Source organism: Anomaloglossus baeobatrachus, chromosome 2 (assembly GCF_048569485.1).
Source record: "Anomaloglossus baeobatrachus isolate aAnoBae1 chromosome 2, aAnoBae1.hap1, whole genome shotgun sequence".
In the NCBI taxonomy this organism is placed as follows: Eukaryota; Metazoa; Chordata; class Amphibia; order Anura; family Aromobatidae; genus Anomaloglossus; species Anomaloglossus baeobatrachus.
Genome location: NC_134354.1, coordinates 540995838 through 541011545, shown reverse-complemented (window position 1 = coordinate 541011545; position 15708 = coordinate 540995838). Strand labels below are relative to the sequence as shown.

Here is a 15708-nt window from a genome sequence, read left to right as displayed (position 1 = left end):
GTAAATGAGTGAGTCCGGAAGAAGAGTGAGCGTCCAGGAAGCAGTTACAGCCGTGTGACAGACTTGGTAAGTATGACGCACTTGCTCTAATCCCTTATCCCTTTTACCATGATTTTTAGGATTCTGGGTCCACATAGACTTATATGGGAACCGACGTTCGGCCAGATATCCGAGATAAATTTTGGGCCCAATTCTGGATATCTGCAGGTTCGCCCATCACTATCCTTTACCTCTAGTACATTGGTGCAGTAAAGGCTCATACAAAGACCATCCAATAGCACATGCTGGGCAAACTTGCAATGATTTCTCATTGTATGTCATGATTAACTACTTACTAGAAAACACCCTCTTATTACAAGGCCAACATATATTTTCATTTAGTGACAAGTAAACTATTTAAGTTATTAATTGTTTGTAAAGTTTCTTTACTCCCCGAATTACCAAATCTTCTCACTGCTTTTCCTTAACCTGTGTAATGGTGTACAGAATCTCTTGACAGCTTTCTGTTTTTAAAAAAGGTGAACTTGTGTTGGAAAGATCACTGCAGGCAAATGGTAAGTTTCCCGTGCTGCACGTTAGAGTCTTTAAATACTCCGAATGGCCATTTTATAAGAGACATCTGCCTTTTATATGGAAAAGAAACCAATAAATGGCCACTATAATAAGGCTAACTCACTAAATTCCAAGAAAACGTTTAGACAAATAGTTTACAGCCAAAATACATGTAACAATATCTGTATTGAAAATAATCAAGAAATACAAATTTCTAAAATAAAAAACATACGTCAGGATAAGGGGAATATACTCCTCAGTAAGCCCTAATAGAAATAAATCACGAACAAATGTATATAAGGAAGCAAATATACAAGGACGCAAATGTCACTGGGTTCATCCTATAATTAGCAGGGCTATTACCAGTATTAGCCACTAGAGGTCTCAACACAAGCATGAAAAAATGCAAAAAAATTATAGAAAAAAAATTTCAGTCATGGCTTAGATGACATTAAATACGTATACACATAATAGATTAAATGACGTGCAAAATTAATCCCACAAACAAGTGGAAACAAAAAGGAAATTATTGCACAATGCCCAAAAAAATGAATGTGTATACTCATAGTTAATGAAATGACATGTGCAAAATTAATCTCAAGGACAAGGTGAAAAAAGGGGTTATTGCACAACGCCCAATACGGGTAAGTATTAAATGTGTGTACTAAGAGCAATAGATTGCACTGAACCCCAAAATAATGTAAATAAATGTGCAGATAATAAACAAAAATTTCATATTATTATTATTTATTATTATAGCGCCATCAATTCCATGGCGCTTTACATGTAAAAGGGGTATACATAATAGGGCAAGTACAATAATCATAAACAATACAAGATACAGACTGTTACAGGAGGAGAGAGGTCCCTGCCCTCGAGGGCTCACAGTCTACAAGGGATAGCTGAGGATACGGTAGGTGAGGACAGAGCTGATTGTGCGGCTCTCTATCAGACTGAGGGTTAAGGCAGGTTGTAGGCTTGTCGGAAGAGGTGGGTCTTCAGGTTCCTTTTTGAAGCTTGCCAAGGTAGGTGAGAGTCTGATGTGTTGAGGCAGAGCATTCCAGAGTATGGGGGAGGCACGGGAGAAATCTTGGATGAGATGGTGGAAAGAGGAGATGAGAGGGGAGTAGAGAAGGAGGTCTTGTGAGGATCGAAGGTTACGTGCAGGTAAGTACCGGAAGACTAGGTCACAGATGTAAGGAGGAGACAGGTTGTGGATGGCTTTGTATGTCATGCTTAGTGTTTTGAATTGGAGTCGTTGGGCAATGGGAAGCCAGTGAAGGGATTGGCAGAGAGGAGAGGTCGGGAGTAGTGGGGAGGGAGGTGGATTAGCCGGGCAGCATAGTTTAGAATAGATTGTAGGGGTGTGAGACTGTTAGAAGGGAGGCCACAGAGCAGGAGGTTGCAATAATCCAGGCGGGAGATAATAAGGGCATGTACTAGGGTTTTTGCAGCTTCTTGGCACTTTTGCAGCTTTATGGCACTCATACAAATGAGTATGAGTGCCATGGCAATAGAATACTTAGAAAAATAAAGCCACATAGGGCAGATAATATTGCACAGGCCCAGAAAAGAAATACATAGAATCACAGTATGGTTGAAGATATATGCTATATAAAATATATATTGCACAGACCCATTTCAGTGCAATACTTGGAGACCAGAGTTTGTAAACTACCCATCATTCAAGTTGTCATAAAGCACGAGACATCCATCATACAATAAGGACCAAAGGTCAGGCTGAAGATACCGTGCTACAGGCAGATTACCAGGAGGAACAGATGCTCTTTACATGGTTAGAGCTTGCCTGTATAGAAATAAGATATCTGCATGTACTCCAGGGAGCAAATATTCAGTAGGTATCCACACTAGAATTGAAAAATGTAATAATCTGGTCATGGTTGTCAGTGCTTAACTTGCCAGGGACAGTATTGTAAAAACTGTCAGCCTTGTGGCATTTTCTTGAGAAAATGGCCAGTGAATACGGATCTTGTGTTTGCAAATAACTCATAGAATGAGGTCAGAGGAGAAAGAAAGGGGTCATTCAGATGAGCAGACTGAGCGCATTGCAGCCAGATACAACCCTGGTGCTCTAACTAACCTGAGTGAACACACATTTTGCTTTTCCTTAGCACAGATATATTCTATAACAGCAGATGGCCAGTTTGAGTACCATTATTGTATTATGGAAACAGTGTGCAAAAGAGCACAAACGTTGTGATAAACAGAAAAACGTGTGCTTAGATGTATCTAGATTTTTGTTGCATAACGCTGCTGGGAGTGTAAACTTTTTTGCCAAGCCGCCTACATCAATGATCCACTCCAGTGAGGTGTGTACAGTTCATGGTGTGGGGAGTGTTTTCTTGGCACTACTTTAGATCTCTGTTACCTGTAGTTGCACATTTAGGGTATGTCTGCACACTGCAGTTTGTGTTCACAAAACTGCACCCTATGGCCACAAAACGCAGACTGTGGCCCAAAAATGCAACCAAAAACGCATGTATATTCCATGTGTTTTTAATGCATTTTTATCACCAATGGGTGAAAAACACAGGAAAAATGCAAATAGAATTGACATGCTGCAGTTTTATGGTCAACACAAAATTGCAGCAAAAAAAAAGAGCAACATATGCAACTGCGCACAGCAGCACAGAAATCTCATAGACTTTGTTGGGGAAGGAAATGCATGCAGTTTTGTGCCACAAACTGCACCCAAAAATGCGGCAAAAATGCAGCGTGCACATGGGGCCTTAGAGCTGACATAAGCATGGTGAACAAGTTTTGCTCCTTCATGACTGCGGTTTACCCTATGGCAGAAGCATTTCATTCATACTATGCACCCTGCCACAAGTCTTTTCTTGTAATATAACAGCGAGTTTTCCTAGTTTCCTTGGCCTTTGCAATCCCCAGATCTTAATCCTATGTAGATCATCCCTAGGATGAGTAGAATTGGCTTTTAAGAGCAGGTCACACCTCCATCTAACTTGGGACAACTGCAAGAAGCCGTCCTATCCACATGGGCCAGTAATCCTACAGAATGATATAAACACCTAGTGGTAATGATACCGCAATTGCTGGAGTGCTGAAGGACAAAGGTAGTCCAGTGCACTACTAGATGGGTGTGTCTTATAAAGTGACCATTAAATGTATATATTCTCATAAAAAGTTAGGGATAGATGGCTTACTGGTGAAATATATTTTAAAAGTTCACACTAAAGTGATACTTTATCATGAAAGTAGGGCATTTAAGTAGAAGCATGCAATAGTGATTTCCTCATCTCAAACAATTTATTGAAACAAAGCCAACAACGGTGATGGATATACCCCCCAAAAAATGTCAATGTCTCAATAACTTGTCATGTTGCCTTGAGCATCAATTTCATCTGGACAACAACATATCATGCTGTTCACCAGTCGAGTTATTGCCTGCTGAGGTAAAGCATCCACTCGTCTTGAAGGGCAGCTCTTATGTTATTGAGATTCTGGAGTACAGAGTTACAAGCCTCTGCACGGTGACATAGATGCTCCTATAGGTTTTCTATAGGATTCAGGTCTGGAGAAAATGCAAGCCGCTCCATTTGAGGTGCCCCATTCTCCAGCAGCCGTTCCCTAATGATGCAACCTCAATAAGCTGGAGCATTGTCATCACTGAAGATGAAAGTAGGGCTGTGTTGTTCGTGCAGACTCACATTGAATGGATTAGTGATGTTATTCAAGTAGTAACCATTCCCAAAGTGTAGGACAGTTCTGTATTGATTAGACAGTCCTGTAAACACTATAACCTCATCGCCAAAGGCTCGTTTGGTGACAACAGTGGATAATGCATAGCGCTTTCCTTGACGTGTCCAACATTGTTGGTGGCCATCACTTTTGCTCGGTGTGAATCGACTTATCAGTGAACAGGACTGAGACCCAGTGGTCCCTCGTCCAGCAAGATCATGATGCCTGTGCCTGGTGGTGTGGTCCGGTAACAAACCAAATGAAAAACACCTCTAAAACAATTCCTTTATTAAATATGGTTAAAATGGATAGTAATAATTGTAGCCAAAATTAAAACTACAAATTACAGACCAGACAAATGTCGTGTGAGATTGAGTACACACTTTGGGTAATAGTGAGGAGTAGTCGGGTGTGTAGCCGCGTGAGCCTACTGTGATACGCAGGCCTCACTTAAAATAATTGACAGGAATGGAGGCTAAATTGACCCTAAATTCACCCTGGCTGACCACGGAGGTGAATACACCATAAGTTTTTTGGGCGCCCCCACTCAATATCAGCTTACCCTAAAAAGACCCTACTGATAACCTCTAGCCATTCATTTTTTAAATCAGATAATTTTTTATTAAACAGTTTTTGATACAACAAAGGTGCACATATCTACAAGTATGCAAACCATGGGTGGAGTTATATTTGTATAGGCCTCAACTGTGGGAGACTGTTTTATTACCCAGGTAGTTTGGGATTTCCTGCTAGCTGAATAATTTTGCTTTAGGCCACATTACATATTTATGTTGGAGTCATTATACTAACTTTATTTATGATTATGTTCAGTTATAGTGTTCTCCTATATGTGTGACCTGAGATTTCAGACTGTTTTAGCACATTTTTCTGTTTGTGGTTTGGTGATGGATGCCATTTAGAATGGCTAGATGTTATTAGTAGGGAGTTTTTAGGGTAAGCCGATGTTGAGCGGGGGTGGGTGCCCAAAAGCTTATGATGTATTCATCTTCGTGGTCAGCCAGGGTGAATTTAGGGTCAATTTAGCCTCCATTCCTGTCAATTATTTTAAGTGAGGCCTGCGTATCACAGTAGGCTCACGCGGCTACACACCCGACTACTCCTCACTATTACCCAATGTGTGTACTCAATCTTCCATGACATTTGTCTGGTCTGTAATTTGTAGTTTTAATTTTGTATACAATTATTACCACCCATTTTAACCATATTTAATAAAGTAATTGTTTTAGAGGTGTTTTTAGTTTAGTTGCTTACCCTCTTTTTGTTATATTTATCTAGTCAGTAGTGGAGGAGTCAGGTACTCTAGCAGGTCGTCTAGCAGGCAGATCACACTCATGTAAACGGTTTTGAATAGTCTGACGTGACACTTTGTGCCTCTCAACTCCTTTAAATGTGCCTGGAGTTGTGTGGCATTCATAATCTGGTTCCGAAGGGCATTGTTCACAATGAAGCTGTCATCATTGTGGGATGTGGCTGAAGGATGTCCACATCTATGCTTTTCTGTGACTCTTAAGGCTGCTTTACACACAACGATATCACTAGCGATCTCGTTAGCGATGTAACACGCCAGATTGCAGATACGATTTGCCGAGATCGCTCATAGGTCGCCGCTTCAAAAAACGACTTATGAGCGATCTCGGCAAATTGTACGTGCGATCTGGCGTGTTACATCGCTAACGAGATCGCTAGCGATATCGTTGTGTGTAAAGCAGCCTTTACAGTCTCTCTGTATCTCTTTTGCAACCTGCAGATGACACTCTACGTTCAGTGGCCACTTCCGTCTGAGAACATCCTGCTTAAAGCCTCCCATTGGTGATGTACTGTTGATCAATTATTAAATTAGGTGTCATCTTTTTCTCATGATGTCTAAATGAGAACAGCATGATGGGGAAGACTGTTTAAATACCAATTCTAATTGAACCCTGAAAAGTGTGTGTGTATGCTTCTTATGTCATGTGGCGATGCTTGTTTAATGGTCGATATTGACTCTTAGGATTCCTACACCCAGTTGGTGGCTCCAGAGATCATGTCCTCTTCCTTCTGAAGAGGCTTTTGCACATCATAATGTAACTAAAGATAAGCTGATCTTTTGTTGTGATCATAAATCAATGTAGATGACTTTAGCAGACAAAGCGTGAGAATTACAAGCTCTGTTGCCAGTACAAGTTCACTGACCGAATAACGATTAACCTCTTGCAGGAAACTTTGTTCTGTAAGATATAAAGGCCCTGATTCATCAATTGCAAGTCGGTTTTCTTTTTTTTTATCCTGTGATATTCACTGACGATTATTGCACAAAAATGTATTAAAATGGGGAACGGTGTTCATCAATTTTGTGCAAAGTAAAAAATGGTCTTTCTCACCTACATAAGATCACTCCAAGGCAGGACTGGAACAACTTTTTGAAAAGTTGCAAATTATCAATTGAGAAAATATCTTTAATCCCTAAACCATGCCCACAACAGTGAAATAATTAAAAAGAATACAAGAAAAACACATTATTAAAATACATATATGAAACAGACTGGAAAAAAGGCACAAAACACCAACAACTTGACAACAAACAAGTCCAAATGCAACAATGAATACGACCTAATGCTAAACGGTTCAAAGTTTTTATTGAAATCCAGTCGCAAAAAAGAACACCTTCTTGCTCCCAAGGAGTCCATATATTTTAAAGGGTTTTAAATTGCTTATCAAATCAAGCAACTTTCCAATTTACTTCTATTAAACCCCTTCACGACCGGCCAATTTTTCGCTTTCCGGTTTTTTTTTCGCCATTTTTTTTCTGAGAGACGTAACTTTTTTATTTTCTTCATCGTTCCTATGGGAGACCCAGACAATGGGTGTTTAGCTTCTGCCTCCGGAGGACACACAAAGTACTACACTCAAAAGTGTAGCTCCTCCCTCTGAGCTTATACACCCCCTGGAGAACCAGATCTAGCCACTTTATCGCTTTGTGTTCAGGAGGCATACATCCACACATGCATTCTCATCTGATGTTTGATTTTTGGAAAGAGTTTGAAGAAAAGCGGGTCCAAGTCTGGACCCCCGGCATGTCCCTTCTCACCCCACTGTGTCGGCGGTGTTGTTAAGGTTGATTCCAAGGCTGGAACCTTACATGCCGCGCTCCTTCACCATCCCTCCTGGGCTCTGGCTTGAAGTGGGAGCCAGCACGGTTCTCCATGCTTGGCAGGAGACCGGTCTCCATCCGCAGCCCTTCAGGATCCTGCTGGACCGGAGCACTCATCCCCAGGGACTTGGAACCCTGCGTCTCAGCAAGCTAAGTACCTGAGGCGTTTATATATTGGGGGTCCCTGTACTTTTTTGTTGTGGGAGAGTGTGCTGATTGTGTATATCGAAACGCGTTGTGGCTGTTAGAAAACAATAAATTCTAAAAAAAATTAATCTAATACTGTGGCCTCCTTAGCGCTCTATCAGACCGTGCTTCTATACTTTACTGCTGATCTTCCCCCCTGTGGGTTCACGGCAAGAGCTGCTTGATACGGAGGTCAGATTACCAGAGATCTGTCATGTGACCAGCTCTTCTTGAATCTGCTTCCCTGGATGGACATCGTGGGCTAACAGGTTAGAAGAGCTCTGACACCACACTCCTGCCTTATACCGTGGTTGTGCGAGGGCTGCACAACCACATCAGGTGAGCAGTTTCTTTTTCTCCTCCTCACCGCTATCTCCCAGAACCTTCACATGCGCTCCCCTGTTTAATTTTTATCCTGATTGTGTTTTATGACATTTCCGGCGGGTTCTCTGGCTGTCGCCTGAGAACCGCGCCGATGGTGCCTGCGCGCCGGCCGCACCACTCAAATTTAGGCCCCGGCTTAGCCGGAGGCCTAGTTTCGGTTTCTCTGCCCTCGCATGTCACTCATGCAGAGGGACAGGCTCGGCTCCGCCCAGCGGCCGTTCTGCACAGGGGAGGGACACTCCTCACTGCAGTGTATGTCCCCTCCCCTGTAGGTCTCTATGGCCCTCCAGATCCCGCTCCCAAGTAAGTCCTGCCCCCTCTCTTCGCTCCGGCGGCCATTTTCTCAGCGATCCCCCTGCGATCAGTCATTGCAGCGCTGGTCTGCAGCATCCCTGCTGAGGTGCTGTGCTTGGGGGTCCGGGCTTCGGGATCTGGAGGGCACACAACACCGCTCCAGCGGTCTGGTAAGCCACAACCTCTGGTTGTGGACCTCTGTATATACTCTCTGGGGGTCATTCTCTGGCAGAGCCCCCACTCCAGCAGCATGTCTCACACGAGGAGCAAGGCTCCAAAGCTGTATTCGGTATGCACTGCATGTAAGCTCCTACTGCCTGAACTGAGCACCTATCCACATTGTGATGCCTGCTCTAACCTGACGGTGCCTCAGCCTGGAGTCTCACTCCCAGTGGTCTCTCAGGCTGCTCCTGCTCCTGTGGCTGAACCCCCGGCTTGGGTAGAATCCTTTTCTAGGTCTATCTCCCAGTCTTTTGCCGACTCCATGGGACTTCTGTCCAGGACTTTGCTGAATATGCATCAGCCCCCTTCACAGGGTGCCTCTGCTGCTAGGGGTCTCTCAGGACCGGAGCTCACAGAGGATTCATCATCTGGTCCCAGACCCCGTCCTTCTAAGAAGAAACACAGGGTTCCCTCTCCTTCCTCGTCCCGTGCCTCTGATTCAGGAGCTGACTCGCAGGACGAGAAGGATGCCTTTACGGGGGGCTCGGAGGTTAACTCCATGTACCCCATTGATCTGTCCGAAAGTGACTCAGATGTTAGTGATTTGATTGCGTCCATTAATTCTGTACTGGATCTCAATCCGCCAGTATCAGAGGAACAACCCTCTCTGGCAGAAAAGCACCAGTTTACCTCGCCTAAAAGGGCAAAGAGTGTGTTCTTTAACCACTCCAGTTGTCAGGCCGCTGTGACCAAGCCCAAGGCCTGTCCTGACAAACGCTTCCCAAAGCGTGGTTCTGATGACCGTTTTCCCTTTCCACCTGAGGTGGTCAAGGAGTGGGCTCATTCCCCAAAGGTAGACCCCCCGGTGTCTAGACTCTCAGCCCGGACCGTTGTATCGGTGGCTGATGGCACCTCTCTTAAGGATTCCACTGACCGCCAGATTGACCTTCTGGCCAAATCTGTATATGAAGCGGCAGGGGCCTCGTTCTCCCCAACTTTTGCAGCAGTGTGGGCTCTCAAAGCCATCTCTGCTTCTCTAGAGGGGATGCATTCCCTCGCCAGGGAATCTATGCCCGAAATGGTTACCTTAACTTCCCAAGCTTCAGCTTTTTCATCCTATGCCATGTCTGCCATGCTGGAGGCTTCTCACCGCACTGTGGTGGCTTCGGCTAATTCCCTCGCTATCCGCAGGATCTTGTGGCTTCGAGAGTGGAAGGCAGATGCTTCTTCAAAGAAGTACCTTGCTGGACTCCCTTTTGCTGGGTCCCGGCTGTTCGGTGAACAGCTGGATGAAATTATTAAGGAAGCTACTGGCAGGAAGAGTACTTCCATGCCACAAACCAAAACCAGGAAACCTGTCCAGGGCAGGAATCAGTCGAGGTTTCGTTCCTCCAACTGGTCGTCCTCTAAGCCCTCGGCCTCGTCCACTAACTCAGCCAAGGACCAGAAATCCAACTGGCGCCCAAAAGCGCGTCCACAAAAGACCGCAGGAGGTGCTGCCACCAAGGCAGCGTCCTCGTGACTATCTGCCCGCTCCAGCAACATCCTTAGTCGGTGGCAGGCTCTCCCACTTTGGCGACGCGTGGTTTCAACACGTCTCTGATCAGTGGGTGCGGGATATCATCTCCCACGGCTACAGGATAGAATTCTCTTCCAGCCCGCCAAACAGATTTTTCTGTCAACTCCCCCCTGCTCCAAGGCCGCCGCCTTCTCTCAGGCCGTGGCATCCTTGCAGGCTAACGGAGTAATTGTACCGGTTCCCGCCCGGGAACGGTTCAGAGGTTTCTACTCAAATCTCTTCCTAGTCCCCAAAAAGGACAGTTCCGGCCCATCCTGGATCTCAAGCTTCTCAACAAGCATGTTCAGGTGCGGCATTTTCGCATGGAGTCTCTGCGATCAGTCATTGCCTCAATGACCCAAGGGGATTTCCTGGCATCCATCGACATCAGAGATGCCTATCTGCATGTGCCAATTGCAGTTTCACACCAGCGTTGGCTACGTTTTGCAATCGGAGAGGAACATTTTCAATTCGTGGCTCTCCCCTTCGGGTTAGCCACGGCCCCTCGGGTATTCACCAAGGTCATGGCAGCAGTGATTGCGGTTCTGCACCTCCAGGGGTTGGCAGTGATTCCTTACCTGGACGACCTTCTAGTCAAGGCTTCATCCAGCGCAGACTGTCAGCGGAGTGTCTCGCTCACTCTCGCCACTCTAGTCCAATTCGGGTGGCTTGTCAATCTTCCCAAATCCACTCTGACTCCGACCCAGAGTCTCACGTACCTAGGGATGCAGTTCGAGACTCTGCCGGCACTTGTGAAGTTGCCCTTAGTCAAACAGCAGTCCCTCCAACTGGCAGTCCACATTCCAGGCGTGGAAAACTGGGAGGCAGATTATCTCAGCCATCAAACCGTGGACAGTGGCGAGTGGTCCCTGCACCCGGCAGTTTTTCAGTCAATCTGCCGCAAATGGGGCACTCCGGACGTGGACCTAATGGCATCCCGTCACAACAACAAAGTTACCGTTTACGTGGCTCGCTCCCATGATCCTCAGGCATTCGCCGCGGACGCTCTGGTTCAAGACTGGTCCCAGTTTCGTCTGTCCTACGTGTTTCCCCCTCTAGCTCTCTTGCCCAGAGTCCTGCGCAAGATCAGAATGGAGGGCCATCGAGTCATCCTCATTGCTCCGGACTGGCCCAGGCGAGCTTGGTACCCAGACCTGCTCCATCTGTCCGTAGAGGTGCCGTGGCATCTTCCGGACCGTCCAGACCTTCTCTCACAAGGTCCGTTTTTCCGCCAGAATCCTGCGGCTCTCAGATTGACGGCGTGGCTCTTGAGTCCTGGATCTTGACGGCTTCTGGTATCCCTCCTGAAGTCATCTCCACTATGACTCGGGCCCGTAAGTCTTCCTCCGCCAATATCTATCACAGGACTTGGAAAATTTTCCTGTCCTGGTGTCGCTCTTCCGACCATCCTCCTTGGCCTTTTTCCTTGCCGACCCTTCTGTCCTTTCTACAGTCCAGTCTGCAGCTGGGACTGTCCCTCAACTCTCTCAAGGGACAAGTCTCAGCTCTGTCAGTGCTGTTCCAGCGGCGTATCGCCCGGCTGGCTCAGGTCCGCACCTTCATGCAGGGTGCGTCTCACATCATTCCACCTTACCGGCGGCCCTTGGATCCCTGGGACCTCAATTTGGTTCTCACGGTTTTGCAGAAACCCCCCTTTGAGCCTCTTAGGGAGGTTTCTTTGTTTCGTCTTTCACAGAAAGTGGTCTTTCTAGTGGCCATAACTTCCCTCAGGAGAGTCTCCGATTTGGCTGCGCTCTCTTCGGAGTCACCTTTTTTGGTTTTTCATCAAGATAAGGTGGTTCTCCGTCCGACTCCGGTCTTTCTTCCTAAGGTGGTCTCTCCTTTCCACCTTAACCAGGACATTATCCTACCTTCCTTTTGTCCGGCTCCTGTTCATCGCTTTGAAAAAGCGTTGCATACTCTGGATCTGGTGCGTGCTCTCCGGATCTATGTGTCTCGCACTGCTGCTCTTAGGCGGTGCACCTCTCTTTTTGTGCTAACCACAGGTCGGCGCAAGGGCCTCTCTGCTTCTAAGCCGACCTTAGCTCGTTGGATTAGGTTGACCATTTCGGATGCCTACCAGTGTTCTCAGGTGCCTCCCCCGCCGGGGATCAAGGCACACTCGACCAGAGCTGTCGGTGCCTCTTGGGCTTTCAGGCACCAGGCTACGGCTCAACAAGTCTGTCAGGCTGCCACTTGGACTAGCCTGCATACCTTTTCAAAGCACTACCAAGTTCATGCTCATGCTTCGGCAAATGCGAGCTTGGGCAGACGCATCCTTCAGGCGGCTGTCGCCCATTTGTGAAGTTAGGCTCCGCCTACTTCTTAGTTTTTCTGTTTATTCCCACCCATGGACTGCTTTGAGACGTCCCATTGTCTGGGTCTCCCATAGGAACGATAAAGAAAAAGAGAATTTTGTTTACTTACCGTAAATTCTTTTTCTTATAGTTCCGTATTGGGAGACCCAGCTCCCTCCCTGTTGCCTGTTGGCAATTTCTTGTTCCGCGTGTTATCACCGGCTGTTGTCGTGGACAGAGTCTCCGGTTGTTCCGGTTCTTGCTCTGTTTTTACTTGTGGGTGGCTATTCTCCTTCAGCTTTTGCACTAAACTGGCTAGATCTGGTTCTCCAGGGGGTGTATAAGCTCAGAGGGAGGAGCTACACTTTTGAGTGTAGTACTTTGTGTGTCCTCCGGAGGCAGAAGCTAAACACCCATTGTCTGGGTCTCCCAATACGGAACTATAAGAAAAAGAATTTACGGTAAGTAAACAAAATTCTCTTTTTTCAGTCAATATGGTCATGTTAGGGCTCATTTTTTGCGGAACGAGCTAAACTTTTAAATGAAACCATCAGTTTTACCATATAGTGTACTGGAAAACGGCAAAAAAATTCCAAATGCAGAAAAATTGCAAAAAAAGTGCGATAGCACTATGGTTTTTGAGATATTTTATTCACTGTGTTCACTATATGGTAAAACTGATGTGTGGGTGTGATGCCTCAGGTCAGTGCGAGTTCGTAGACACCAAACATGTATAGGTTTACTTTTATATAAGGGGTTAAAAAAAAACGGAAGTTTGTCCGAAAAAAGTGGCGCACGTTTTACGCCATATTCCGTGACTCGTAGCGTTCATTTTTCGGGATCTATGGCTCAGTGACGGCTTATTTTTTGCGTCTCTAGCTGACGTTTTTAACGGTACCATTTTTGCGCAGATGCTACGTTTTGATCGCCTCTTATTGCATTTTGCGCAAAAGTTGTGGCGACAAAAAAACGTCGTTTTGGCGTTTGGAATTTTTTTGCCGCTACGCCGTATACTGATTAGATTAATTGATTTTATATTTTGATTGGGCGTTTCTGAACGCTGCGATACCAAATGTGTGTATATTTTTTATTTTTTTAACCCTTTAATTTTCAATGGGGGGTGATTTGAACTTTTAGGGGTTTTTTTGTTTTTTTTTAATTTTTTAAAACTTTTTTTTAACTTTTTTTTTTTTTATTTTACTAGTCCCCCTAGGGGGCTATTGCGATCAGCAATCCGATCGCTCTGCGGTATCTGCTGATCACAGCTACAAGGCTGTAAACAGCAGATACGCTCTCTTTCTCTTTTGCTGTGCCGCTGGCACAGCGAAAGTGAAAGCAAGTCAGGTGTAGTACAGGAGTCATCACATGACCCTGTGCTACCATGACAACTATCGGAAGTCACGTGATCGCGTCACGTGACTTCCGGTATCGGGCGGTAAGTAAAACTTTACCGCGATCGCGCTTATAATGGCGCTGTCACATATTGACAGCGCCATATAAGGGGTTAAACGGCACGAGCAGATAACGATTCTGCTCGTGCCTAGCAGGCACACATCTCAGCTGTGAAAATCAGCTGAGATGTGTGGCGATCGCAGCATGATGCTGCCGGCAGACCGCGGGCAGTAACATGACCGCTAGGACGTAATTTTACGGCCTGCGGTCGTTACGGGGTTAATAATCCTCTAAGTTCTCAAGAATGGCAGGAGTTTTTATTTAGTTTTTTACTCATGGCCTAGATTACCGGCCACCTCTGCAGTCTGTTAGTTAGTTCATTGGGGTCGCTGTCAGCTCCTGATCCAGCCAGCCTCAGTGCCACTACACTTCTATGGTGCTGCAGACACAGCGCTGCCTCTGCTTGCAGCTGTACTGTTCAGATTGTCAGTCAATCAGAAGTGCCTTCCAACAAGCGGCAAGATAGGGAGCTCTGCTCTTGAAAACAAATGAAAAATTATTGTAAGGAAATCTGTCAGCAGATTTTTGCTTTATTACCTTAGAGCTGCATGATATAGGGACAGAGATCATGATTCCAGCAATATATCACTTACTAGGCTGTGTGGTTTTTCAATAAATCAGCATATAACATAATAATAATCAATAATAACAGTAGATTATTAGAATAGGACTATTTGTCTCATGTCTCTTAGTCCAACTCTTCACCCACCACTGATGAGCAGTTCTCTATCAATAGACATTGTACACAGAATGCTGCCACTACAGGACTCAGTATTTCGAGCTCTGCTAGATCTACAGCAGAGAAAAGTCATTGTCTCAAAATGACAGCAAGTGACACAATATAACACATATAAATAGGGGATTATGTATATAAAAAGGTTGATAAAGATCTGTCTTTCATTCTTTAGATCATGATTCGAAGCATTTTCCTGTTCTTGGATCGAACCTACGTCTTGCAAAACTCTATGCTTCCTTCTATATGGTAAGTGTCCATGTAACGTATACTCTTCAAGTCACCTACTGGTTATCAGAATACATGCAGGATTGCAGCACATTGCATCCATTCTGGCCATCCCTGATTTCCACAGACAGTAATTCTTCTGTATGGTCACCATGTAATTCTACAATCTGGCTATGGCTTTACACAGCAAGGCTTGGAAACGGGCTGCATTCTGGATGGGCTCATCTCTCATGTCACAACCCCTTTGACTGTCACTGGATGACAGCTTACCATTTGTCTCATATCACTGGGAATGAAGTCTTTTGTAACCAGTAAAAATCCTGAGTGAAGTATTGCTAACACTACCCTAAAGCTGTCCTGTCCTCTGTTCTGTGGGAACTCAATGCAAGATGGCGTAACAGAGTGCAGCGATACCATATTACTCTACAACACCGGGACTGGCTGTTTGTAGGTACTATATGTCAGCCAGTCTGGATGTATATGAAACCATTTGCCAAACCCACTGCCTTCTTATGTGCATTCAGCCAGCGCTTATTGAATGTTTATGGCCGACATTTATACGCATCTTTTTAAATGATTTTAGTGAGATTTTTATCTTCTGCATCTTTTGGAGTCCTAACCAAATAATTAGTCATTATCTTGCTTTTGTTCCTTCTATCTGGCAGGGATATGGGCTTGGAGTTATTTCGCTGTCATGTTGTAAGTGATAAGTTGGTTCAGACAAAAACAATAGATGGCATCCTCCTCCTGATTGAGAAAGAGCGCTCCGGAGAGGCTGTGGACAGAAGCCTGATGAGAAGTTTGCTTAGCATGCTGTCTGACCTACAAGTACGTGTCTTAAATATAGCAATCTGTCTTTAGAGAACAAAATTGTTGAAGTGCAAGTTTCCAAAATTGGATCATAAAGAGAGAGGGATAAGTGAAATCTATATCCTTCTATCAAGTCTTGTTCAAACTTAATGCTGCCCTATTAAAATTCAGGACCGGAGCG

At 45.2% G+C, this 15708-nt stretch overlaps 1 protein-coding gene across 2 annotated transcripts in view; it reads left to right on the top strand.

Annotated features, from left to right (window-relative positions):
- Positions 1 to 15708, top strand: part of CUL4A (cullin 4A) — a 156139-nt gene that overhangs the window by 33769 nt on the left and 106662 nt on the right. For both annotated transcript variants that reach the window (XM_075336644.1, XM_075336645.1), the window contains exons 5-7: positions 486 to 554; positions 14665 to 14738; positions 15383 to 15545. In XM_075336644.1, the coding sequence (XP_075192759.1) occupies positions 486 to 554; positions 14665 to 14738; positions 15383 to 15545 (306 nt within the window). The remainder of the gene's footprint in view (positions 1 to 485; positions 555 to 14664; positions 14739 to 15382; positions 15546 to 15708) is intronic.